The sequence below is a fragment of the Papio anubis genome, chromosome 1 (genome assembly GCF_008728515.1).
Source record: "Papio anubis isolate 15944 chromosome 1, Panubis1.0, whole genome shotgun sequence".
NCBI classification, from domain to species: domain Eukaryota; kingdom Metazoa; phylum Chordata; class Mammalia; order Primates; family Cercopithecidae; genus Papio; species Papio anubis.
Genome location: NC_044976.1, coordinates 198,840,696 through 198,867,313, shown reverse-complemented (window position 1 = coordinate 198,867,313; position 26,618 = coordinate 198,840,696). Strand labels below are relative to the sequence as shown.

Here is a 26,618-nt window from a genome sequence, read left to right as displayed (position 1 = left end):
AGCAAGGTTAATGTACAGATACTAAAAGAGTACAAGAGCCTTGAACAGCTCCCACTGTTCAAGTTTGGGGACAATTTTAATATCGAAAGAAAGGTAGTAAAGGGTATATTCCACAGTCTATAAAAGAAGAAAATTCATGAATCTATAGTGATTTTCAAAAAGGGAAAGGGTCAGTGAAATGCTTCTTTACAGGAGAATGCCAACTAATAATTGTGGAAAGAATGGCAGAAGTCACTATTACAACCACAGTGAATAACTGTCACCAAAGGATACTGAGACCATTGAGTTTAGGGGCTAGGGGAACAAGATATTCCCGTGTTTTTGGAGTATCAGTAGACAGATCTAATAGACCCTGTCATCAACCACAAAACAAACCCACATTGTGTACTTCTGAAGCAGTGTACTACCATCACCTGTGTCCTGTTCTTGCCAAAATGTTCACCATGATTCTAATCACATGAGAACAATCAGACATAACCTGCTGGTGGGACATTGTATAATACAGTTGCCCTAGACTCTTCAAAAATTTTACCAATATGAAATGAAAGACAAAGATAGAGGCTCTTTTAGATGAAAGGAACCTAAGAGCCATGACACATAAGCAAATGCAGGGTGAGATTCTCAATCCTGAATCACCCTCAGAATAACCATAACAGTTATGGTGAATGTTGTGGAAACAAGTGGGAAAGTTTGAACATACTTTTAATATTAGGTGATATAACTGAGTTGATGTTAAATTCTATAAGTCTGATAATCATATTGTGGTTGAATGTCCTTGTTTTTAGGAGACGATGCTGAGTATTTAGAAAGGAAATGTCATGATGTCTGCAACCTTCATATGCTAAAAAAAAAAATTACCTATATACATAATTCGCAAAAGGGACAGAGTGTTAGCAACAGATAACTCTAGCTGGAGGATATAAAGTGCACATTGGCATTTAAAATTTTTTTTCTGTAGATTTGGCCTTTTTCTGTTTTATTTATTTATTTATTTATTTATTTATTTATTTATTTTCTTTGAGACAGGGTCTCACTCTGTTGCCCAGGCTGGAGCACAGTGGCAAAATCATGGCTCACTGCAGCCTCGAACTCCTGGGCTCAGGTGATGCTCTTGCTTCAGCTTCCCCAGTAGCTGGGACTACAGGTGCATACTCCATGCCCAGCTAATTTTTGTATTTTTTTTGTAGAGATGGGGTTTCACCATGTGTACCCAGGCTGGTCTCAAACTTCTGAGCTCAAGCAGTGTGTCCACCTTGCCCTCCCAAAGTGCTGGGATTATAGATGTGAGCCACCACACCCAGCCTGGAATTTTTCAAAATAAAAATTGGAGTGGGGAATCTCAGCTATGTGGTTTGGATCAAGTATATGCAGATATGGATATCTGGTTATGTGACTTATCCACAGAGTCCAGCCTAAGATCTGGGTTTAAATTTTACTGCTGTCATTTTTTTCCTTTTGAGGGAGTGGATATAGTAGAAAGAATTGGGATTTCAAATATTTTCTCCAGAACTTACTAGCTTTGTGACCTTGGATAGTTGATTTATGCTCCTTCATCTGAGTTTGTTCATCTATAACAAGGGTAGTTGTAAGGATTGAGGACACTGTCTTGAGAAAAATGGCTTACATACATTAAGTACTCAGTAAATTCTAGATATTAGCCCCTTTTATTATTAAAATTATTTTTCACTGTTTGGGATAATCTTCCTTCAATCTTTTTATTTTTTGTACTAGTAGTGTCTCTTCTAAAAAACGTGTGTTTATATTCTATAGGACTGGCTGATAGTCTGAGAGGGGAAGCCATATTTTAGCCTGGCCACCAGAGATAGATCATGTTAATCAAAGTATTTTACCACAGGGCTTTCCTGTTTCTTCTTTCTCCCTGCTTTGCATTTGATCACTTCTTAGCTTTTACTTCTTAACACAATGGGAACATTTGCAGGTCTCAGTGATTCTACGGACTGTTAGCACAGTGTATCTAATCGGAGGGGATAGGCTTTTTTAAAATAACTCTTGTAATTAAATAATTCCTCATGGAAAATGTGTAAATTATAGAAAAAATACAACAGAAAAAATAAGTCGTGTATAGTCCCACCTCCGCAGAGATAACCACTGGTACTGTTTTGTAGGTATCCTCCCAGTCTGTTTTTCTAGGTATAGAAATGGACAAAAATGTTCCATTTAATTTTTCCAAAACCAGGATCATGGGAAATGCTGCCAGTATTTGAACGAAAGTATCTGTGCTTTGGTCACTATTTTGCTGTGAATGCTACCTATTATGAGGCTACCTAGCAGTTCTCACCCTTTCCTGCAACTCGGCACATTCCCTGGGGTAGAGCCAGGTCATGGGCTGCAACCTGGGGAGTTTATGACAAACAGAAGCCCCTGTTACCTCTTCCAGTGGAGATAACCCTTGCTACCTAGGATATGTGCTGTATATTCTTCCAGGTCTTGTTTTTCTTGATAGACTCATGGTAGCTTTTATATCATTTCCATTTGTGAATGAAACTGCAGTTAACCCTTGAACAACATGGGTTTGAACTGCATGGGTCCACTTACATGCAGATTATTTTCAATCAATATATTTCGGAGATTTTCAACAACATGAAAACACTCATAGATATACACCATGTATAACCGTGTAGCCTAGAAATACCAAAAACAAACAAACAAACAAACAAAAAAACAGAAAAAGACAGGTTATGAATACATAAAATATGTAGTCTATTTTATCATTTACTACCATAGAACATGCACAGATCTGTTATAAAAAGTTAAAATTTATCAACACACAAACACAGACCTCACATAGCACCATTCACAGTGGAGGCAAATGTAAACAATGTAAATACACAGCGTTAAATCACAACTGCCTGAAATTAACTGTAATACTGTCCTTACCATAATAATTTCATAGCCATATCCTGTTGCTATTGTGGGCAAGTGTCCGCTTGTTCAAGTGTTACCAGTATTCAATTAAAACCCCAATTAAAGTGATGATCCAGTTAAAATGATTCTGATCATCTCTGTGTGAGAATTTTGTTTACACTCCAGTAAACTGCCTATTGCAGCAAGAAGTAAATTTCCTATTGCAGTAAGAAGTGATTTCTCATAGTTCTCAAGTATTTTTTCCTGTGTTTAGTGCAATACCATAAACCTTTAATAACATCTTGGGACTCATATGAAGTGCCACTAAGTGATGCTTGGCATGCTCCCAAGAAGCATAGGAGAGTCATGACATTACAAGAAGTGGAATTGCTTGATAGGCACCTCAGATTGAGGTCTGCAGTTTTGGTTGCCCCCATTTCAATATAAATGAGTCTTCCTTAATGACCATTGTTTAAGAAAAAAAAAAAAGAAAATTTATGAAGCTGGCAGCAGCAGTTAAGTTTTTGGGAAGTCAAAAGTTACCCTCCCAGCACTTTGGGAGGCTAGAACAGGAGGATCACTCAAGCCCAAGAGTTTGAGACCAGCCTGGGCAGCATAGCAAGACTCCATCTCTTTAAAAAGTTTTGCTGGGATTTTTGACAGCACAGGAGCTTAGTGGCCCATCCTCCTTGTTATTTAAGGGCCAACTATATATTAAAAATTCCAGTGGGAAAAATTTTACTGAATTATAAAATATGATTGAGAGATCTCCACATTTAGGAAGTTTATACCTCATGAAATAGCTATCTGCTGTCCAACTTCTTCAAGCAGTAGAACGTATTTCCTTACCTGTTCTCTCCCCTCCTATTTCTCATTGCTGCGATAATTTATAAGACTTTGATCAAACCATGGATATGTTGTAAACATAACCAGCAATCAAGAATAAGAATTAAAAGCATTCTAAGATCATTGAATAACGATGGGATTACCTCTGGAGCTATTTTTTTCTTTTAAAATTCAGATTTGTTTTATGACAGCAAAAATGAGAGCAAAAATCAAAGTTCCATCATTTTCTCTTTCCCTCTCTCTCATCTTGAATACTAGAAATGGCTGAGCAGGAACGCTTTCTACTGCATCAGGAGACCCTACCTGAACAGCTGCTAGCGGAGAAACAGCTACATCTCAGTGCGATGCCAGTATTGACTGCACCACAACTCATTGGTGTATGTGCTTTTCAAATCCTTAACACTGTTTCTTAAACTCAAAACATTGTTGGTGTTTATTGGGCCATGTAGTATAGTTCCTAAGGGGAGTTACCGTTCTACTTCCTACCTTCCAGAAAACTCTCCTAGAAAAATATTTTTGGAAGCTGTTTGGGAACAGAAAGTTCATTACAGAACAATTCATCAGCATCTGCCTCCCCATACATTCCACCTAAAGGTGCTGTATCTAGGCGACCAGGAGAAATTACTGATATTTTGCTTTTCTAGTGTAGGACAAATAAGTACCATGAGATAACTTTTATTTCCCCCACAGAATTACTTTTCAAGCTCTTCTATAAGAAAAAATAAATTAAGGAACTCAGTTTACATGGTCTGGCAGCGCTGTCCTTACCCCTTTCCTCTGCAACCCAACACATCCCCGAGGGCAGAACCGGAGTACGGGCTGCAGCCTAGAGAAAAAGCATCTGTTTGCCAGAATGATGTTGTAGGATCACCTTAAATTTGTCCTGTCTGTATGAAAAAGAAAGCAAACAATTAAAAGATGTTAGCATTTTAGCCATTATTAGTAGCAGATTTCCTGTTGTAACTGAATTTACAACAGCCCTTCCTGATAGAATATATATTTAATTTAGAAATGTAAGATACTATCTATTGTAACTCACCATTATATATCACTAAGAAAAAAGTAGTGCCAATTTTACTCTGATACATCAATTTAAATACCACAGTCCAATTTCAGAGATGGTGGGGTAAAAAGGATGTTTAAGAACAACAAAATAGTATTTTTTGACTGCTGTAAGACAATGAAAACAAGCAGATAGCTTTTTTTCTGAAATGATCTGAGTATTGTTGCTATTAAAGGATTATATATACAATTTTTTAAAAATGGAATTATAAATAGTTTTTGGAAAAGGAAGACGGGAAAAATTCAAATTGATATTTTTAATAAGGCAAGTATTTTTCTGACCATAAAAATTACAGGAAATTTGAATACAGAAATGAATACGCGATCAGCTGTAATCTAACCAGGGATAAGTGTTGGTAACATGTTGATGTGTTTTTTTACATTTTAAGTAAATATAGATCAACTGTACACTTTATTGTAGGTCTCAATTTTTTTTCTTTTTTTTTTTTTTTTAGAGACAAAGTCTTCATGTTGCTCAGGCTGTCAGGCTGGAGTGCAGTGGCACTATCACAGCTCACTGTAGTCTTGACCTCCCAAGCTCAGGTGACCCTCCCACCTCAGCCTCTGGAGTAGTTGGGACCACAGATGTGCACCACCATATCCAGCTAATTTTTATACTTTTTGTAGAGACAGCGTTTCGCCGTGTTGCCCAGGCTGGTCTCAAACTCCTGTTCTCAGGGAATCTGCCTGCCTCGGCCTCCCAAAGAGCTGGAATTATAGACATGAGCCACTGTGCCGTGCCTAAAATACGTGTTTTTTAAAAAGACAGTTTAAGGTAGATGCAATTCAGTTTCCAAATATGAGACTGTTTTTACTATAAAAATACAACTGGCCAGGTGCAGTGGCTCACACCTAAAATCCCAGCTTTTTGGGCCAAGGCAGGCAGATCACTTGAAGTCAGGAGTTTGAGACCAGCCTGGCCAACAGGGTAAAACCTCTTCTCTACAAAAAATACAAAAATTAGCCAGGTGTGGTGATGGATTCCTGTAATCCCAGCTACTCAGGAGGCTGAAGCAGGAGAATCACTTGTACCTGGGAGGCAGAAGTTTCAGTGAGCCGAGATTGTGCCACTGCAGTCTAGCCTGGGTGACATAGCAAGAGTCTGTCTCAAAAAACAAAACAAACTGAAAAACTACAACTTCCTTACAAGACATAATGACTTCTTTTCTCCATAAATGTCTCTAGTATTAGTTATATGATTGTATACAGTAATCTTCTACCTTATTTTAAGACATAATGACTTCTTTTCTCCATAAATGTCTCTAGTATTAGTTATATGATTGTATACAGTAATCTTCTACCTTATTTTAACTTGTCATAGCTATATATCTGTGAAGAAAATAGAAGAGCTAATGAATATGATTTCAAGAAAGCTTTGGACTTGCTGGAATATATTGATGAGGTAAGTAAAACCACTTGAGATGATCTCAGGCAACTGAATACATTTGTAAAAAGAGGGAGATGCCTCTTCTAGTCAATCATGAAAATGAATTAAGCAAAAAAGACTGTATCTGGTTCAACTACCTTTAATCCTTAGAATGTATATAACTCTTGAGAAAAGCTGTCAAAGTCAAGAGACTCCTTTCGTGATAATTCTCACACGTTCCTGGATTTTTTTTTTTTATGCACAAATACTGCTTTTAAAAGTCCTGAGATTTTTTTTCTGTTTCATTTATTAAGTCATTAGTTTCTGAATCTAATATATGACTCTATCAGTTTATTCTGGCTGGGTGCAGTGGCTCGTGCCTGTAATCCCAGCATTTTGGGAGGCTGAGCCAGATGGATCACCTGAGGTCAGGAGTTCGAGACCAGCCTGGCACACATGGTGAAACGCCACCTCTACTAAAAATACAAAAAAAAAAAAAAAAAAAATTAGATGGGTGTGGTGGCACACACCTGTAACCCCAGCTACTTGGGAGGCTGAGGCATGAGAATTGCTTGAATCCAGGAGGCAGAGGTTGCAGTGAGCCGAGATTGTGCCACTTGTACTCCAACCTGGGTGACTGTCTCAAAAAAAAAAAATATATATATATATATATATAAAATCTTCATAGTATTAATCCTAAGAGTAGCTGTTTCTTGTGTTTCAATAGGTTATAGTGAAAATTCTGTAGGATGAGTAGTTCTATTACCTGTCCATGCAATTGAAAGTAATTTGGTAGCTTCTATAAAACATAATATGTTGACTTTTACATTACCTTATTTTAAAATGTTACCCCTCTCAGGCCGGGCGAGGTGGGTCACACCTGTAATTCTAGTACTTTGGGAGGCCAAGGTGAGCGGATTGCCTGAGGTCAGGAGTTCGAGACCAGTCTGGCCAACATGGTGAAACCCTGTCTCTACTAAAAATTAAAAAAAAACTAGCCGGGCATGGTGGCGTGCACCTATAGTCCCAGCTACTCGGGAGGCTGAGTTAGGGGAATTGCTTGAATCAGGGAGGCAGAGGTTGCAGTGAGATGAGATCGCGCCACTGCACTCCAGCCTGGGCGACAGAGTGAGACTGCGTCTCAAAAAAAAAAAACACAACTCTTACCCCTCTCAAGGTTGCTAATAAAATCATCACAGAGTAACCTGAAAATAATTCATAGATATTAATTGGCTTCTATGTATGTAGTATTAGCATAATGAAAATTTAAGCACGTATTTCTTTCAAAGCCAGGATTTAATCAGGATTTTTTGTTTTGCTGTGAAGGAAGAAGATGTAAATATAAATGATCTCAAACTGGAAATCCTTTGCAAAGCTCTTCAGAGAGATAAGTAAGTGCTCATGGCATCGCTTCTTTGGAAAGTATAGAAACTGCTTTTCCTCTGCTGTCACCACACGACAGTCAATACAGAAGACTTCTGTGACCAAACGTGTTGGGATTTCCTGCCTCCCACACTGGGCAACCAGTGAGTTCTGTTGGTGGACACCTGCTGAATGTCCTTTAATTAAGTTCCGTCCTGACACTGCCTACAACCACAGGTTGAGGGCTCAGACTGCCCCCGACTCCAATGCCACTCTAAGCCCCAGATGGTTTTGCCTGTGCTTCTCACCGACCAGCTATAAATTGGGGTTCCCACAACCCCCTCTTTGGGTTTGATTAATTTGCTAGAGCAGCTCATAGAACTCAGGAAAACGTGCCCACCAATTTATTATAAAGGGTATTGTTACCAGAAAGGGGTCCTGATCCAGACCCCAAGAGAGGCTTCTTGGATCTCGTGCAAGAAAGAATTTGGCGCAAGTCCACAGAGTAAAGTGAAAGCAAATTTATTAGAGAAGAAAATAAAAGAATGGCTACTTCTTACACAGAGCAGTGGCATGGGCTGCTTGACTTGAGTATACTTATGGTTATTTGTTGATTATATACTAAACAAGGGGTGCATTATTCATGAGTTTTTCTGGAAAAATGTGAGACGTTCCCAGAACTGAGGGTTCCTCCCCTTTTTTTAAAAATTTTTATTTATTTATTTTGAGACAGAGTTTAGCTCTTGTTGCCCAGGCTGGAGTGCAGTGGTGTGATCTTGACTCACTGCAGCCGCTCCCGGGTTCAAGCAGTTCTCCCACCTCAGCCTCCCAAGTAAATGGGATTACAGGCATGTACCACCACGCCTGGCTAATTTTGTATTTTTAGGAGAGATGGGATTTCACCATGTTGGTCAGGCTGATCTCGAACTCCTGACCTCAGGTGATCCACCCACCTCAGCCTCCCAAAGTGCTGAGATTATAGGCATGAGCCACCTCGCCTGGCTCCTCCCCTGGCTCCTCCCCTTTTTAGACCATATAGGGTAACTTCCCAACGTTGCCACGGTATTTGTAAACTGTTATGGCGCTGATGGGAGTGTCTTTTAGCATGCTAATGTGTTACAATTAGTGTATAATGACCAGTGAGGATGACTAGAGACCACTGTCTTGGTTTTGGTGGGTTTTGGCTGGCTTCTTTACCACAGCCTGTCTTATCAGTGGGGTCTTTGTGACCTGTGTCTTGTGATACCAGTCCTGCTGACCTCCTGTCTCATCCTGTGACTAAGAATTCCTAACCTTCTGGGAATGCTGATTCTAACACATCTGAAAGCCTCACATAGAATACAAATGAAGAATTCATAGGGTGAGGTATGGGGGAAAGGGCTTGGAGCTTCCAAGACCCTCTCTGGCCCTCCAACTTCCAGGAACCTCCACCTGTTCAGCTATTAGGAAGCCCTTCTAACCCTGTCCTTTTGCGTTTTTATGGAAGCTTCGTTATGTAGACATGATTGATTAAAGTTGGTGACCAACTTAACCGTCAGCCCCTCTTCCCTCCCTGGATATTGAGGAATAGGACTGAAAGTCCCAACTCTAATTATGCTCTTTCTGCTGACCAGCCCCTATCCTGAAGCTAGCTGGGGGCTGCCGGCTATCAGTCAACTCATTAGTATTAAAAAAAAAAAAAAAAAAAAAAAAAAGACATATCTGGAGATCCTAAGGATTTTAGGAGTTGCAAAGCAGGAAGTAGGGTGAGGAAGAAGACTAAATATATATTTCACAGTATCACAGGAAGATTATGATATTATATGTCAAATGGTTTTATAACCTAACATATTGTAACATATATTATGACAATTTTAATGGTTATATTAGTAATATTTATTTAGCCTTGGTCTTCTCTATTTTAATAATTAAGAATAACCTAAAGACTTAGGACCACTGATATAATAAATCACTACTTTTGATTTTAAAATTTAGATTGTCAGTTTGCATAGAAATACACATCCCTTATTTTCTTTATTTTTTGTGGTGGGGTTTCACTCTTGTTGCCCAGGCTGGAGTGCAGTGGCACAATCTCAGCTCACCGCAACCTCCGCCTCCTAGGTTCAAGTGATTCTCCTGCTTCAACCTCCCAAGTAGCTGGGATTACAGGCGTGCACGACCACGCCTGGCTAATTTTGTATTTTTAGTAGAGACAGGGTTTCTCCATGTTAGTCTGGTCTCGAACTCCTGACTTTGTGATCTGCCCGCCTCAGCCTCCCAAAGTGCTGGGATTATAGGCGTGAGCCACCATGCCTGGCCACATCCCTTATTTTCACAGAAGCAAGGTTTATCATGCCAAACGAGACTTGAAGCTATGATTTTGTTTGTATTTATTTTTATTTTTTATTTATTTTTATTTTTTATTTTTTTGAGACAGAGTCTGGCTCTGTCGCCCAGGCTGGAGTTCAGTGGCACAATCTTGGCTCACTGCAAGCTCCACCTCTCAGGTTCACACCATTGCCTCAGTCTCCCGAGTAGCTGGGACTACAGGCACCTGCCACCACGCCTGGCTAACTTTTTTATGTATTTTTAGTAGAGACTGGGTTTCACCATGTTAGCCAGGATGTTCTCAATCTCCTGACCTCGTTATCCACCCGCCCTGGCCTCCCAAAGTGCTGGGATTACAGGCTTGAGCCACCATGCCCGGTCTATTTTGTTTCTTATGTTACTACAAGTTGAGGGTCAGTGCCCTTTTCTAAGGCATTAAGTACTACTCTCTCTTTTTTTGTTGTTGTTTTGTTTTTTTTTTTGTTTTTGAGACAGTGTCTCGCTCTGTCACTTAGGCTGGAGTGCAGTGGCTCAATCTCAGCTTGCCACAACCTCCGCCTCCCAGGTTCAAGCGATTCTCCTACATCAGCCTCCCGAGTAGCTGGGAATACAGGCATGCGCCACCACGCCCAGCTAATTTTTTGTATTTTTAGTAGAGACTGGATTTCTCCATGTAGGTCAGGCTGGTCTCTAACTCCTGACCTCAAGCGATACGTCTGCCTCGGCCTCTCAAAGTGCTGGGATTACAGGCCACCTCTCCTGGCAAGTACTACTTTCTCACTATCATACCCTTTCTGCAGAGGAGGACTTCCACCTATGGAAATGGTGTTTATGTTACGATTCAATGGCAAAGACTAAGAATAATCAGTTGAAGGAACGAATTCTTTCCAGGAAAAGAATTTTAAACAAAGCATGACTTGAATGCTAAAAGCCTTCTTCTACTCACAATTTTCCTTTTTCCTGTGGTAAAATATTATAGAAGAGCTGTTTTTACTAAACCATTTCTTCCCTCCTCTCATCACTCCAAAATAGTTAAAATTGCTGTTAAGTTTAGTCTTAGAGGTCAGTCCCTGAAGCTTCTAGCTTTATGCCTACTTGATTGTTTTGTCCCTTCCCAGTCGTACAAAAGGATGCTATCATTTTGATTAGAATTCCTTGTCTTAGTTTCTTGTTTAAAAATTTTAAAAGTATCTCATCCATTGATTACAGAGCAGTGGTTTGGTATTTTTAATTTAGTAGTAGATAGTCACAACTACATAAAGAAAGCTTCTGGTTGGGTCCAGTGGCTCATGGCTGCAATCCCAGCACTTTGGGAGGCCAAGATAGGAGGATTGCTGGAGCCCAGGAGTTCAAGACCAGCCTAGGAACATAGCAAGACTTTGTCTGTACACAAAAGTAAAAAATTAGCCAGGCACAAAGTGGTGCATGCCTATGGTCCTAGCTACTTAGAATGCTGAGGTGAGAGGAACGCTTGAGCAGAGGAGTTCGAAGCTACAGTGAGTCATGCTTTGGGGTCCATACTGAATATGTTACTTACTAATTGAATTTTCTTCAGAAAGATACCTCACTACTTGGTTTTTGAAATCAAATACATAAGAGTTATACTGAGTCAGTAGCTACCTTGAGTGTAACGTCTTTTTTAAAATGTATTTTCCTTGGCTTCTCTTGCATGTTTCCTAGAGTGTAACATCTTATATCTAATGTAGAAGCTGTCAGTGTATTCAACATGTAAAGTGCCTTTATTTAAATGATTTGAAACAGTATCACAAAACTCAGATTCTCCATACCCCACACCCATCAAAATAAAACCATGATAGCAAGCAAATCATTTATTTCAGCTATATCAGTGATTTCATTTTTCCCTCATAATGATTTTGTTTTCTAGCTGGTCCAGTTCTGATGGCAAAGATGATCCAATTGAAGTATCTAAAGACAGTATATTTGTGAAGATCTTACAGAAACTTTTAAAAGATGGTAAGTGGTTTGACTATACTGTTGGAAATTACAGTGTCACTCTTCAGTTTTTTGGGTTTTTTGTTTGTTTGTTTTTGAGATGGAGTACTGCTCTGTCGCCTAGGCTGGAGTGCAGTGGTGTGATCTCGGCTCACTGCAAGCTCCACCTCCTGAGTTCAGGCGAATCTTCTGCCTCAGCCCCCGGAGTAGCTGGGACTACAGGCCTGCGCCACCAAGACTGGCTAATTTTTATGTTTTTAGTAAAAGCAGGGTTTCACCATATTGGCCAGGCTGGTGTCAAACTCTTGACCTCGTGATCCACCTGCCTCAGCCTCTGTCTAAAGAATAAAAAAACCAAGAAGCTTTCATTTGGCGTCTATCCACACTGATCTCCATGTGTTAGTTTTCAGATTTGTAGCTTCCATTTGTAGCTGTAAAAACGCCACAGACTGAATTGTGTCTAAGTATCTAGCGCTAATATTTAAGGGCAGCTTTGCAGTTTTTGTTATTCTTAGTGGATTATAAAACAGGTGAAAAACAGGAATGGAAAGTCATAATTTCATAAAGGACAAGAATAGTAGAAACTTTTTTTTTTTTTTTGAGATGGAGTCTCATTGTGTTGCCCAGGCTGGAGTGTAGTGGCTCAGTCTCGGCTTACTACAACCTCCGCCTCCCGGGCTCAAGTGATTCTCCTGCCTCAGCGTTCTGAGTAGCTGGGATTACAGGCACGCACCACCATGCCTGGCTAATTTTTGTATTTTCAGTAGAGACAGGGTTTCACCATGTTGGTCAGGCTGGCCTCGAACTCCTGACCTTGTGATCTGCCTGCCTTGGCCTCCCAGAGTGCTGGGATTACAGGCATGAGCCACCGTGCCCAGCTGAAACTTTTATTTAAATAAAAATATAGGCAGGTGCAGTGGCTCACACATTGGGAGGCCAAAGTGAGAGAATCACTTGAGTCCAGTAGTTCAAGACCAGCTGGAGCAACGTAGGGAGATCCTGTCGCTATATTAAAAAAAAAAAAGAAAAAAAGAATTAGTTGGACACAGGGGTGCATGCCTGTGGTTCCAGCTACTGGGGAAGCTGAGGTAGGAGGATTGCTTGAGCCCAGGAGATGGAGGCTGCAGTGAGCTGTCATGGTGCCACTGCACTTCAGCCTGGGTGATAGAGTGAGACCTTGTCTCAAAAAAAAAAAAAAAAAATTATATATGTGTGTGTGTATTATATATGTATATTTTACCTATATAAGGCGTGTGGTTTTTTTTTTTTTTTAAGAACAGGACAAATGTATTTTTAGAACCTTCTTAATAATATGGCTTTCATGCACAGTAGTGTTTTTAAAGGACAGATTCTGAAGGTAGGGAGATACAGATAACCTTGCGTTATATTTCATAGGCATTGACAGTGCAACAGCTACTTCAGCCTGTGCATTCGTCCTGCAGACATATTTCAGTTACCCACAAGGTTTGTTTTTACATGTTACCTGAAATACATTATACATATAGAACAAAATGCCTGTCTCATTAAATGAAGTTTAAATTTTTTTCTAGTTAGTCACCAACATTTAATAGTTGAGAATAGTGTTATGAAAGTCTTATTTTGCCAGGTGCGGTGGTTCATGCCTCTAATCCCAACAGTTTGGGAGGCCGAGGCAGGCAGATCATGAGGTCAGGAGATCGAGACCATCCTAGCTAACATGGTGAAACCTTGTCTCTACTAATACTACAAGATAATTAGCCGGGTGTGATGGAGGGCGCCTGTAGTCCCAGATACTCGGGAGGCTGAGGCAGGAGAATGGTGTGAACCCAGGAGGCGGAGCTTGCAGTGAGCCGAGATTGCACCAATGTACTCCAGCCTGGGCGACAGAGCGAGACTCCGTCTCAAAAAAAAAAAAACAAAAAGTCTTATTTTTCTGGCTTCGCTTGAAAATCAAAGATTTGCCTATATGAGACTGAAACTGTTACACTGAGCAGTCAGCTTGGGCTGAAGAATGCTGCCCTCCTGCAGCCAGGCCATTGGCTTAAGTTTACCAAGATGCCCTATGGCTGCCTTCACTCATACAGTCTGTTACTTACCAAGCTTTTGCAAGCATTTGAGTTTTAAAAGTCAAATAAAATGTTACTTTTTAAAGAGAATTTATCTTTTACAAATTAATGTGGTATCTTTACAAGTATATCATTTTACAGAGAAATAACTTTTATTGAAAGTGTGTTTGTTAATCATAATAAATGATATACAAATATTTTGTTTGGATTTAGTCTCATAACACTTATCAACTCAGATTTTTCTTGTATAACAATTAAGTACCAGGTGTGGTAGCTCAAACCTGTAATCCCAGGACTTTAGGATGCAGAGGCAAGAGAATCCCTTGAGCTCAGGAGTTCAAGACCAGCCTGGGCCACATAGCAAGACCCTACCTCTACAGAAAAAAAAAATTAGCCAGGCTTGGTGGTGCATGCCTATAGTCCCTGCTACTCAGGAGGCTGAGGTGGGAGGATCACTTGAGCTGGGAAGGTCAAAGGGTTGAAGTTACAGTGAGCTATGATCGTACCACTCCACTCCAGCCTGGGTGAGAGTGGAGACCTTATCTCAATAAAAAATAAAAACTACAATTAAGAACCAAAAAATAGGCTGGGCACAGTGGCTCACGCCTGTAATCCCAACACTTTAGGAGACTGAGGTGGGTGGATCGCTTGAAGTCAGGAGTTCAAGACCAGCCTAGCCAACATGGTGAAACACCGTTTCTACTAAAAATACAAAAAATTAGCTGGGCGTAGTGATGGGCACCTGTAATCCCAGTTACTGGGGTGGCTGAGGCAAGAGAATCATTTGAACCCAGAAGGCAGAGGTTGCTCTGAGTTGAGATAGCACCATCGCACTACAGCCTGGCCAGCAGAGTGAGACTCGGTCTGAAAAAAAAAAACAAAAAACAAAAAATGATGCAAGACCCCTTGAGGATTTTTTTTTTTAAACCAGTATTTGATTTTGAGAATCTTATGGTAATGTAGCAAATTATAAAATACTATTGGCTTATTATTTTGAAAATTTTCATCCAGTTTTCTCTATCAAATGAAAAAATTGTATATGCTTGTTTGTAACTACACAGATGTCAGATAATCCATTTAGTTCATGTTCATTGGCTTTTCAGCTCTATGGATGACTTGTGAGGAAATGATTCTTTTGCCCATCTAATTTTAGATTTATACTGTAAATACATTTTGAGATACTATAGCTAGCATTCATAACAGTGTTTCTACTAAATTATTCCCTAAATAGGGGATCCTATAAGTGTTTGAAATACTTGTTTTCAAGCTTGGGAATACATGAAAACGTTTCAGATCTTACTAAACACTTTAAATAGAATGGCTCTTTTGACCACTGGAGGGAAAAACACTCAGGCAGCCCCTATGAAGAGTAAGTATCACATTGTTAGACTTGAAAGTATGTTTGACAGGTGGAAGGAATTTAGAAGAGAGTATTTCCCAACAGCGAAGTGACGTTATATTTAAATAGAAGCACAGGTGTTTTTGTCATCAATCATCTGAATTCATTTGAGAGTTTTATAATAATTGAAAAATGACTTCTTGTGTTTGTGTTTATAGGCATTCAGCTCAGTGAGTACTTACCGGAGGTGAAAGACCTGCTGCAGGCAGATCAGCTTGGAAGCTTAAAGTCCAATCCTTACTTCGAGTTTGTTTTGAAAGCAAATTATGAATATTATGTTCAGGGACAAATATAACTTTTTCTAAAAATGGCCATTGTTCATGAAATTTGTATAAGTGTGTCCTTATAAAAATTTTAGGCCATAAACAAGTATAAGTTTGTACAATTTCAGAACATGTATAGCTGAGTTTTTACACTTTATATGTAGGAAGCTAATATAAAATAGTTATGTAACTGTGATTTTGGTTTTCAGTTACGTGACTTGTTTTTTCCACCTGAAATGTGTCAGTTGTTGTTCCTGTACTCGGTGCCCTTTCTTCTTCCTCTGACGTGGCCCCAGGTTCTGGAGTTCTGGTCCTGGTTCTAGCTACCCACAGGCACAAATCACTTGTAGGCCTCAGTTTCTGTGACCATGAAAATTACTAGATTGCACTAGCTTGTCTCTAAAATTCTGTGATTCCAGATACTTTGCACCAAAGAGAATCTAGCATGTTTGGTATCTGTTTCAGTTAGGGCTAATGGGAAATGTCCAGTAAGATAAATGTCAACTTTGCTGACTTATTATGAGATGAAAAACAAAAGCAGAGCAGGCCTAACTCATGTGAGCTTGATAATTATGAACTCACTGGGAGCATTTTAAACTTTTCTACATAAATAATAAATGAGCACTAGTGAAAGTATTTTAGTGAATGAAACATTTATGTGGTTTTCTAACCTGTCTATAAATTACTGTTGATGTTTAGTTCTTTCAGTATGGGGATTCAGTCAGCCTCATGTATTTTCAGAATGACTTTCATGAATCTTGACCACAGTCGGCGTAGTTAGTCAAAAGCGTGAATGATACTAGAAACCATTATAGGCTGTCCTAATATGGCAATCGATGTGACTAAAAGGTACTGTTCTCTCAGAGCTTTGTCCTGACCAGTGTCATCACTCACTCGGTGTTTATCTGAGTTTTAAATAAAGGCCAGAGGTTGGACAGGGAGTTGCTGGCATGTCCGCGCCTTGGCCCAGTCGAATGCCCACTAACCAGCTTGCTCCAGCATCTGAAAAGGTCAGAAGTTAAACATGGTGAAGAGTCCAGTTCCTGGATTCACAGAGCCCAGCATCAGGCCTTCTCCCCCGCAGACTGCAAGGCCAGCCCTTGAGTATATTTGGAAGATCAGATTAATGGAACTGTTTGTAAATCAAAGAGAAGAAACTAGCAGCCTGGTCTTTTTCTCTTTGCAGCTCGTGTGTCAGGACAGCATTAGGGTCTGGGTTGGGAACATGTTGGAAGGTACTAGGAGAAGTTGGGAAGAGCAGCTTGTCAGATGGCTGGTAAGAAACCGCTGAGTACTTGTATTGTAAGATAAGGCTTTGTTTTTACATGGAGGTCAGCTGTCAGTGTTCACTTCTCACCTGCAGGACTCTGTCAGGTGATAATGTGCTCTGGGACACACAGGCTCCCACCACCCTCCTTTGCAGCTGCAAACCTAGTGATCCCTGGTGGATGGGATGGTACCACAGGAAAGCCGATCTGATCATGCCCCAGAACCCACTGATTGTGTGGATGTAAAACGACTGCTCTTATGGTGTGAAGTGGAGCATCCTGTCAAGGGAGGAAAAAGCTCACTCTTCTAATCCTCTTTCTCTCTATCTCATAGTTAGTGGCTATTACACTCAAATGGTTGAGTTTTTAAAAATTATTTTAACAGTGAAAATGAAATTAAGACCTAGGATTTTGAATAATTTTTTCTCTAGAATTTTAAAAAGTGGTTTCACAGCAGAGTCTTCATCAAAGAATTATTAATGGTTTTTGTATAAAGTAGCTGATAATTATACAGGTGCTGTGTGACATTTCTATGGAAAGAGACACTTTACTGACTTGGAAAAGGTTTGTGATCATGCCTGTCTTTAAGTGCTGCCCTGAGAGTCCCAGCTTGGGACCTTGACAGAATACAAGAGGAAAGTGTTGTGTGTGGTCGTGAGCAGAGGGGAGTGTGCGCAGGCGTGGGGACTGGCATGTCTTGAGAATTTGTGAACAGAATGGTGTCAAGGATTGCGGCAGACCTGGAGACAGTAAAAACTTGCTGAACTCCTGAGTGAGGTTAAGGCTACTGACACCTCTCTTTGAGGGCTTTCATTGTTTGTTTGTTTTTTTTTTGTTTTTTTTTTTTTTGAGACGGAGTCTCTCTCTGTCGCCCAGGCTGGAGTGCAGTGGCGCGATCTCCACTCACTGCAAGCTCCACCTCCTGGGTTCACACCATTCTCCTGCCTCAGCCTCCGGAGTAGCCGGGACTACAGGCGCCCGCCACCGCGCCTGGCTAATTTTTGTGTTTTTAGTAGAGCGGGGTTTCACCGTGTTAGCCAGGGTGGTCTCGATCTCCCGACCTCGTGATCCGCCCGTCTTGGCCTCCCAAAGTGCTGGGATTACAGGTGTGAGCCACCGCGCCCGGCTGAGGGCTTTCGTTTTTAATGATTGAACTGTGTTTCTTTTTTTACTTCAGGGGCTGAATTGTAGTTTTCCTAACATCACCCACCTACATCCTAGACACCTGGACATTTTGAGGCTAACTTTAAAAACAGTGTAGCCTGTTCCTGACATGTTATCCTGAGGATGCCTGAAAAAAAAAAATATATATATATATATATATATACACACACACACACACACACACACACCCGTGTAAACAAATCCACTGATTAAAAGCCAACATACATTTAAAAAAAATAATACTGGGTCAGGCATGATGGCTCACATCTGTAATCCTAGCACTTTGGGAGACCAAGATGGGAGAATCGCTTGAGCTCAGGAGTTCACAAGCAGCCTGGGCAACATAGCAAGACCCTGTCTGTACAAAAAAAAATTACAAAAATTAGCCAGGCATGGTGGTGTGTGCCTGTGGTCCCAGCTACTTGGAAGGCTAAGTTGGGAGGATTGCTTGAGCCCAGGAGTTTGTGACTACAGTGAGCCATGATCATACGACTGCACTCCAGCCTGGGTGACAGATTAAGACCCTGTCTCAAATAATATGTAATTCTAAATTTTAAGAAAAACACTGTAGAAAATGAATTAATCACCCCTCCTGAGGAGCCTTTTTAGACAGTTTTTCCTAATCACCTCCCACTCCAAAGAAAGTGTAATACCACAGACCTACTATATATCATTCATTCGTTCGTTCATTCATTTATTTATTTGGAAATGGAGTTCTTGCTCTGTCACCCAGGCTGGAGTCCAGTAGCATGGACTCAGCTCACTGCAACCTCTGCCTCCTGGGTTCAAGCAATTCTCCTGCCTCAGCCTCCCCAGTAGCTGGGATTACAGGCACTCGCCACCACGCCTGGCTAATTTTTGTATTTTTAGTAGAGATGGGATTTCACCATGTTAGCCAGGCTGGTCTCGAACTCCTGACCTCAGGTGATCTGCCTGCCTCGGCCTCCCAAAGTGCTGGGATTATAGGCGTGAGCCACCACACTTGGCCGACTATCTTTTAAATATACTGTGGCCTTTGGAAGCCACAAACCATTGTACTAGCTGAATTTTTTTCACTCCCTAAGAACCAAGTTTTCCCCCTTTGAGAATGCCCATCTTAATTATTCTTTAGAATACAATTTTTTAAAATGCGTGATACTTTACCATATGGCAGAACCATAATTAACATAACAGCCCTTACCCTCTTGCTGTATCTCTCTCTCTCTCTCAAAAATTAAGACACATGGGGTTTTGTTTTTTGTTTTGTTTTGTTTTGTTTTGACCATTTTAAATACTAGAATAAATCTTTGTACAAAAATCTTTATGCCCTCCAAATACGGTGAACATGACATTGACTCTCGCTGCTCAGTTGTGACATTGATGTGTGTATACTGAGCAGGCCAATTTCTAATATTCTTTTCTCGCCTTTCCTGCCACTGCACTGTGTGCATCTGCCCCAAGCCCTTAGTTATTGGAAGCAAGACATGGCATCATGTGCTGAATGTTTCATGTCTCAGGTACTCACCTAGTTTGTTGTTTTGTTTGTTTTTGTTTTTGTTTTTGTTTTTGTTTTTGTTTTTGTTTTTTGAGACGGAGTCTCGCTGTGTCGCCCAGGCTGGAGTGCAGTGGCGCGATCTCGGCTCACTGCAAGCTCCGCCTCCCGGGTTCACGCCATTCTCCCGCCTCAGCCTCCGAGTAGCTGGGACTACAGGCGCCCGCCACCACGCCCGGCTAGTTTTTTGTATTTTTAGTAGAGACGGGGTTTCACCATGTTAGCCAGGATGGTCTCGATCTCCTGACCTCGTGATCCACCCGCCTCGGCCTCCCAAAGTGCTGGGATTACAGGCTTGAGCCACCGCGCCCGGCCTTGTTTTTGTTTTTTTGAGACGGAGTCTTGCTCTGTCCCTAGGCTGGAGTGTACTGGCATGATCTCAGCTCACTGCAACCTGTCTCTTGGGTTCAAGATTCTTCTGCCTCAGCCTCCCTAGTAGCTGGGATTACAGGCACCCGCCACCATGCACAGCTAATTTTTTTGTATTTTTAGTAGAGACCAGGTTTCACCGTGTTGGCCAGGCTGGTCTCGAACTCCTGACCTCAGGTGATCTGTCCACCTGGGCCTCCCAAAGTGCTGGGATTTCAGGCGTGAGTCACCGCACTCAGCTCTCCCCTACTTTTAATCCTCAAATCAGTCTTAGGGAGTATCGTGAGTTGAGAATGCTTTCTGGAAAGTCGCTTGTCCAAGATCACATAGCCAGTCAGAGGGGAAGGTAAATGTGGCTCTGCTTGACCCCAGAATGCAAGCTCCTAACCAGTTCTTGATATTCTGGGTATAAAGGAGGTTGAAGAGTAGGCACTGCTCCAATGAATCAACAGGCTCTTGGAGGTGGCCATGAGTGCACACACCACCAGCTTCAGGAGGAGGAAAAAGGAGAAAATCCAAGCCCTTTTTTTGCGACTGCCAGGAGTTGACCCAACCTTTTTTTTGTTTTTGTTTTTGTTTTTTTTTTTTGAGATAGGGTCTCTGCTGCCCAGGCTGGAGTGCAGTGGTAGGATCTCGGCTCACTGCAACCTCCACTTCCCAGGTTCAAGTGATTCTCGTCCCTCAGCCTCCCGAGTAGCCAGGATTACAGGCGTGCACCGCCACACCTGGCTAATTTTTGTATTTTTAGTAGAGATGGGGTTTCACCATGTTGGCCAGGCTGGTCTTGAACTCCTGACCTCAAGTGATCCACCCGCCTCAGCCTCCCTGAGTGCTGGGATTATAGGCGTGGGCCACCACACCTGGCCGACCCGACCTTTTTAAGTAGCTTGTAAGGAGAATGAGTTTGTCTTTGTCTACCCAGTCCCTGGAATGTCTCTAACTTGGAGTGCCCAGCCAGCCCCTCAAAGCTGAGTTTCTGGGGAAGCCATGACTTTTCATATTAGGATGGCTTTGGCTCATTACTGGGAAAGATCCCTCAAGGGCCTGTTCTGTTTTGAACTGTACTCAGTGTTGGGGAAGATTAGAGAGAAGCCGCAGTCCTTGCCCTCCCTGGCCACTGGCAGTAGAAGGAAGGACAGCCCAAGCCTGTCTCCACTGGCTGCTGTGGAACCTGGGGTGTGTTTTAACTCATTAAGCCTCAGTTTTCTTTAAAAAAAAAGAAAAACTGGAATGAGTAATACCTATCTTATTTACCTTAGGATAGTTAAAAGGTTAATTGAAACATAAAAGCATATTATGAAGTGTTTTACCAATTCCTGTTTAAATTGATAGGAAACAGTAGGGAAGACTGGGACTGAGCGAGATTGGGGTACGGTTGAGTGGCACGATTGGAGAGAAGGGAAGTGCGAACACACTGGCGTAGTGGTAGCAGAAGGGCCCCACCAGGGTATGAAGAGCTGAGACTGCACCTGAAAACTTAGAAGCAGGAACTCCCTGTCAAGCACACCCTACATGGCTGACCTTTACTTAGTGACAGTTCTCAAAATGCTGTGCAGGGCGCTGCTGTGCTCCCCCAAAACGTACATGTATGGAGACGTGGCTCTGCCACCCACCGTTCAGTCTATTCTCTAAGCCAATGAGAATGCAACAAGACCAGAATGGGACTGAGGGTGGCCTGTGGTGACCTGTCAGGGACTATTTAAACCAGCTGCAAATCATGTGGGCAGGGAACAGATGCCTGAACTGGCCACTTCAGGGGCCATCTCCCACAGTTTGCTGTACTAGCAGGTCTCTGTTCGCTTGTGAGTGTTTTTAATCACGGTCAGCATTTAGTGTGGGTTTGAATGTAACAGACTGAGCTTAGAAAAGCTTTCTGTAAGGAAAGGTAAGAGTTGGACTGAGCAAGAGTTTTGAAAAATAGTGACAGTCCCATTCTCCTTTGGAATGCGAACAGATATTGAGGTATCCAGTGAACGGCAGCAAATTTCCTACTTTCAAGGCCTAAATGTAAGCTAGTCCCCTTATGTTACATGCAACTCATTTGCCAGGTGGTTTTTTTCAAGTACCTCCACTACTCGCTGACACAGGAGGACACAGGATATTAAAAATGAAATACAGTTCTGTCAGTTATTCACTTATTCTCCAAAATACTTAGAAGAACTAAATATGATACCATAGGAGCCTTTATATTCACCACGTAGTCCCTATACTAGCCAAACTCCTTATTTTTTAATTGATTGTTTTTAGGAGGGTAGTATTTTATTCACTAAAACATTTTTGTTAATACTTCTTTATTTTTAGGATGAGCTGCCATGATGTGGGCTACCGAGGAGGGTCACATATGCTTCTATCCCCCTTTTAGAGAATCCGCACCTGTCCCAGTTGCTGATTTCCACTACCAAATGTGAATTGCAACTATTTTAGGAGCACTTAAGCACACCAGAAAAATGAGTGATTCTGTTCTGGCCCACACCGTATCACTGATGTACCCCCTTAAAGCATGTCACTGAGTTCATCACAAAAGACTGCTCTTCCTGTGCCCTCCACAAGGTTGGAACTGTCCTTGTCTTGGGGAAAAGAGAGAGAGAGAGAGAGAGAGAGAGAGAGAGAGAGGCACCAGCTGGGTAACCTCTGCTGACCCCCACTGTACTTTACCATAAGTAGCTCCAAATCCTTCTAGAAAATCTGAAAGGCATAGCCCCATATATCAGTGATATAAATAGAACCTGCAGCAGGCTCTGGTAGGTGATGACTCTAAGGTGGACTGGGAGGCAGCCCGGCCTTGGCAGGCATCATCCTCTAAATATAAAGATGAGTTTGTTCAGCCTTTGCAGAAGGAAAAACTGCCACCCATCCTAGAGTGCTGCGTCCTTGCCCCCCCCCCCCCCCCCCGCCCTTTATTGGCAGGAAGGACCAGCAAAGCCTCATCTAGGAAGAGCCCCTCACCCATCTCCACCTCCATTCCAGGTCTAGCCAGTCCCGGGTTATGACCCTCGTCTTTCAGCCCCAGGAGAGGGACACACATAGTGCCACCGAAGAGGTTGGGGGAGGGCCTCAGCCCACCAAAACCTGGGGCCAGTGCGTCCTAGAGGAGGGGAACCCTCACCCCTTCAATCCCTTTAGGAGACCCAAGTACTCTGCGCGTCCCTGAGGCGGACAGCTCCGTGTGCCCAGGCTTTGCGTCTGACGGGCCTATCCCCGGGAGCCCCCGCGCCTCTTCCCCGGCGCTCCGCCCTCGCCTACCCCCCCCCCCCCGCCAGTTGTCTGTCCTGCGACAGCTGCGCGCCCTCTGGCCGCCGGTGGCCCTCTGTGAGGTGGGGGAAGGGGTCGACGTGGCTCAGCTTTTTGGATTCAGGGAGCTCAGGGGTGGGAAGAGAGAAATGGAGTTCCAGGGGCTTAAGGGGGAGGGAGTTCGCCTTCCTTCCCTGCCTGAGGCTCAGGAGTGACTGCTTCTCCAATCCGCCCAAGCCCACCACTCCACACGTCTCCCTCCTCCCGGTAGTCGCAAGTGGGAGTTTGGGAATCTGAGCAAAGAACCTGAAGAGGAGTTGAAATACTGGAAGTTAGCAGTCAGGCACCTTCCCGAGCTCCCAGGGCGCTCAGAGTGGGCATGGGTGGGGAGGCCTTTGGAACAGGTGTGGTTCCCGGAGCGCAGGCGCACACATGCACCCACCGGCGCACGCGGTGACCCTCGCCCCACCCCATCCCCTCCAGCGGGCAACTGGGTCGGGTCAGGAGGGGCAAACCCGCTAGGGAGACACTCCATATACGGCCCGGCCCGCGTTACCTGGGACCGGGCCAACCCGCTCCTTCTTTGGTCAACGCAGGGGACCCGGGCGGGGGCCCAGGCCGCGAACCGGCCGAGGGAGGGGGCTCTAGTGCCCAACACCCAAATATGGCAGGAGAAGGGCAGCGACATTCCTGCGGGGTGGCGCGGAGGGAGTGCCCGCGGGCTATATAAAACCTGAGCAGAGGGACAAGCGGCCACCGCAGCGGACAGCGCCAAGTGAAGCCTCGCTTCCCTCCCGCGGCGACCAGGGCCCGAGCCGAGAGTAGCAGTTGTAGCTACCCGCCCAGGTAGGGCGGGAGTTGGGAGGGGACAGGGGGACAGGGCAATACCGAGGGGAACCTGAAGGACTCCGGGGCAGAACCCAGTCGGTTCACCTGGTCAGCCCCAAGCCTGCGCCCCGAGCGCTGTGCCTCGTCTCCGGAGGTACATGCGCTTTAAAAAGGAGACAAGACAGACTCTGGAAATTAGACGTCTCCAGATTTTTCTCTAGCCCCTCTGGGCTGCTTTATGCGGCATGTAGGATGTGCCTAGGGAGATAAACGGTTTTGCTTTAGTTGTCGCCAAGGCAGTTCCCTTCCGAACTAGCGCTAGAGCTAATGAGCGAGCAGCCAGGACCACCCATGCTCCGTTTCCAACAGGCAAAAAGGCCCTTTCTGAGTTTGAAATGTCATAGGGTTCCTAACAGGTCACTCTTCCTTGGATGGGGTGCCAACGCCTTTCCCATGGGCATCTCCTTCCACCCTCACGCTGGCCCAGCGAGCAGGCAGTGCCCAGGCCTTATCTTCCTAGGTGACAGATGTGGTCAGGGAGGTGCAGAGAGCATGGGCACCAGCGTCCAGCTCCTGGAGCAGGTGTCAGGCAGGGAGGGCAGACAGGTCTTGGGGGACATGTTCCCCTGGCTGTGTGGACAGAGGACTTCTCAGTGTGGTCTCACGACCCTGTGCCCCTTTTCCTGGTGCAGGGCAGCCCTTAGCCAGGGGCAGAGCTCAGGAAGAGACCCCCTGGTCGCCGCCCTGGCAGAATTTGAGTGGTTCTGGCAGGGGATATCCCTAGGTTCCTGGGGAGGGAGGACGTCTGGGCCGGCCAGGCCTCCCCCGCTGCCGCTGAGACGTCTGCGCTGATGCACCGCGCCTCTTCGCGGTCTCCCTGTCCTTGCAGAAACTAGACACAATGTGCGACGAAGACGAGACCACCGCCCTCGTGTGCGACAATGGCTCCGGCCTGGTGAAAGCCGGCTTCGCCGGGGATGACGCCCCTAGGGCCGTGTTCCCGTCCATCGTGGGCCGCCCCCGACACCAGGTCAGGCTGCCGCTCCGCGGAAGGAGCCGGGTCGGGGCCCCCGCGTCACCCAGTCTGGTGCCACCCGGAGCGGCGTTAATGGGTGCGTGGTGTCTCGGATCCGCAGGGCGTCATGGTCGGTATGGGTCAGAAAGATTCCTACGTGGGCGACGAGGCTCAGAGCAAGAGAGGTATCCTGACCCTGAAGTACCCTATCGAGCATGGCATCATCACCAACTGGGACGACATGGAGAAGATCTGGCACCACACCTTCTACAACGAGCTCCGCGTGGCTCCCGAGGAGCACCCCACCCTGCTCACCGAGGCCCCCCTCAATCCCAAGGCCAACCGCGAGAAGATGACCCAGATCATGTTTGAGACCTTCAACGTGCCCGCCATGTACGTGGCTATCCAGGCCGTGCTGTCCCTCTACGCCTCCGGCAGGACCACCGGTGAGTGCCCGCTGCGCCCAGGGCCCCTCTCCCGCCCCCGCCCCCGCCCCTAGCGCTGAGCGCCCAGCCTTGGCCTCGCCCCCAGCGACTCACTCTCTCCCGCGCGCACAGGCATCGTGCTGGACTCCGGCGACGGCGTCACCCACAACGTGCCCATCTATGAGGGCTACGCGCTGCCGCACGCCATCATGCGCTTGGACCTGGCGGGCCGCGATCTCACCGACTACCTGATGAAGATTCTCACTGAGCGCGGCTACTCCTTCGTGACCACAGGTGCGCGGAGCCCCGGCACCCCGGGAGGGAGGGCCGGCGGTGGGCCCTGAGTGAGGGCTCCTCTCCTGCTTCTACCCTGCGCAGCTGAGCGCGAGATCGTGCGCGACATCAAGGAAAAGCTGTGCTACGTGGCCCTGGACTTCGAGAACGAGATGGCCACGGCCGCTTCCTCCTCCTCTCTGGAAAAGAGCTACGAGCTGCCAGACGGGCAGGTCATCACCATCGGCAACGAGCGCTTCCGCTGCCCGGAGACGCTCTTCCAGCCCTCCTTCATCGGTGAGCCCCGCGCGCCCGCGCCCCCGCCCCCAGGCCCCGCCGGCCCCCGGCGCCCGGAGCTCCCGCTCACGCTCCCCTCCGCGGTCCCCAGGTATGGAGTCGGCGGGCATTCACGAGACCACCTACAACAGCATCATGAAGTGCGACATCGACATCAGGAAGGACCTGTATGCGAACAATGTCATGTCGGGGGGCACCACGATGTACCCCGGGATCGCTGACCGCATGCAGAAAGAGATCACCGCGCTGGCCCCCAGCACCATGAAGATCAAGGTGGGCGGCGGCCTGTGCGGGCTGTCGGTGGGGTGGGCTCTGGGGTGAGGTCTCCCCACCTCACGCTCTGTCTTGCAGATCATCGCCCCGCCAGAGCGCAAGTACTCGGTGTGGATCGGCGGCTCCATCCTGGCCTCGCTGTCCACCTTCCAGCAGATGTGGATCACCAAGCAGGAGTACGACGAGGCCGGTCCTTCCATCGTCCACCGCAAATGCTTCTAGACACACTCCACCTCCAGCGCGCGACTTCTCAGGACGACAAATTTGCTCAATCGGCTGGCGACTGACCTCCAGCCACCCCGCATTCACTTGCTTTGTAACAACTTCCTTTGTTGCCATCGTAAACTGACACAGTGTTTATAACGTGTACATACATTAACTTATTACCTCATTTTGTTATTTTTCGAAACAAAGCCCTGTGGAAGGAAATGGAAAACTTGAAGAAGCATTAAAGTCATTCTGTTAAGCTGCGTAAA

At 44.6% G+C, this 26,618-nt stretch overlaps 2 protein-coding genes and 1 long non-coding RNA gene across 3 annotated transcripts in view; 2 read left to right on the top strand and 1 right to left on the bottom strand.

The window, feature by feature from the left end:
* NUP133 (nucleoporin 133) overlaps window positions 1-15,705 on the top strand; it is a 65,804-nt gene extending 50,099 nt beyond the window's left edge. The window contains exons 22-26 of the mRNA XM_003893791.2: window positions 3,970-4,088; window positions 6,095-6,175; window positions 7,466-7,530; window positions 11,694-11,782; window positions 15,364-15,705. Of these exons, the coding sequence (XP_003893840.1) occupies window positions 3,970-4,088; window positions 6,095-6,175; window positions 7,466-7,530; window positions 11,694-11,782; window positions 15,364-15,500 (491 nt within the window). The 3' untranslated portion in view covers window positions 15,501-15,705. The remainder of the gene's footprint in view (window positions 1-3,969; window positions 4,089-6,094; window positions 6,176-7,465; window positions 7,531-11,693; window positions 11,783-15,363) is intronic.
* LOC103880791 lies at window positions 5,921-6,134 on the bottom strand. The gene is made up of 2 exons (XR_642020.2): window positions 6,075-6,134; window positions 5,921-5,993 (listed from the first exon to the last, which is right to left on the bottom strand). It is a non-coding gene; the product is annotated as an uncharacterized LOC103880791 (long non-coding RNA).
* Window positions 15,706-23,747: 8,042 nt separating the features above from the next.
* On the top strand, window positions 23,748-26,618 carry ACTA1 (actin alpha 1, skeletal muscle). Its single transcript, XM_003893792.4, has 7 exons — window positions 23,748-23,877; window positions 24,749-24,889; window positions 24,996-25,320; window positions 25,432-25,593; window positions 25,678-25,869; window positions 25,961-26,142; window positions 26,221-26,618. Exons 2-7 carry the CDS (start codon window positions 24,761-24,763, stop codon window positions 26,362-26,364), a joined length of 1,134 nt encoding a protein of 377 aa, XP_003893841.1. The 5' UTR covers window positions 23,748-23,877; window positions 24,749-24,760; the 3' UTR covers window positions 26,365-26,618.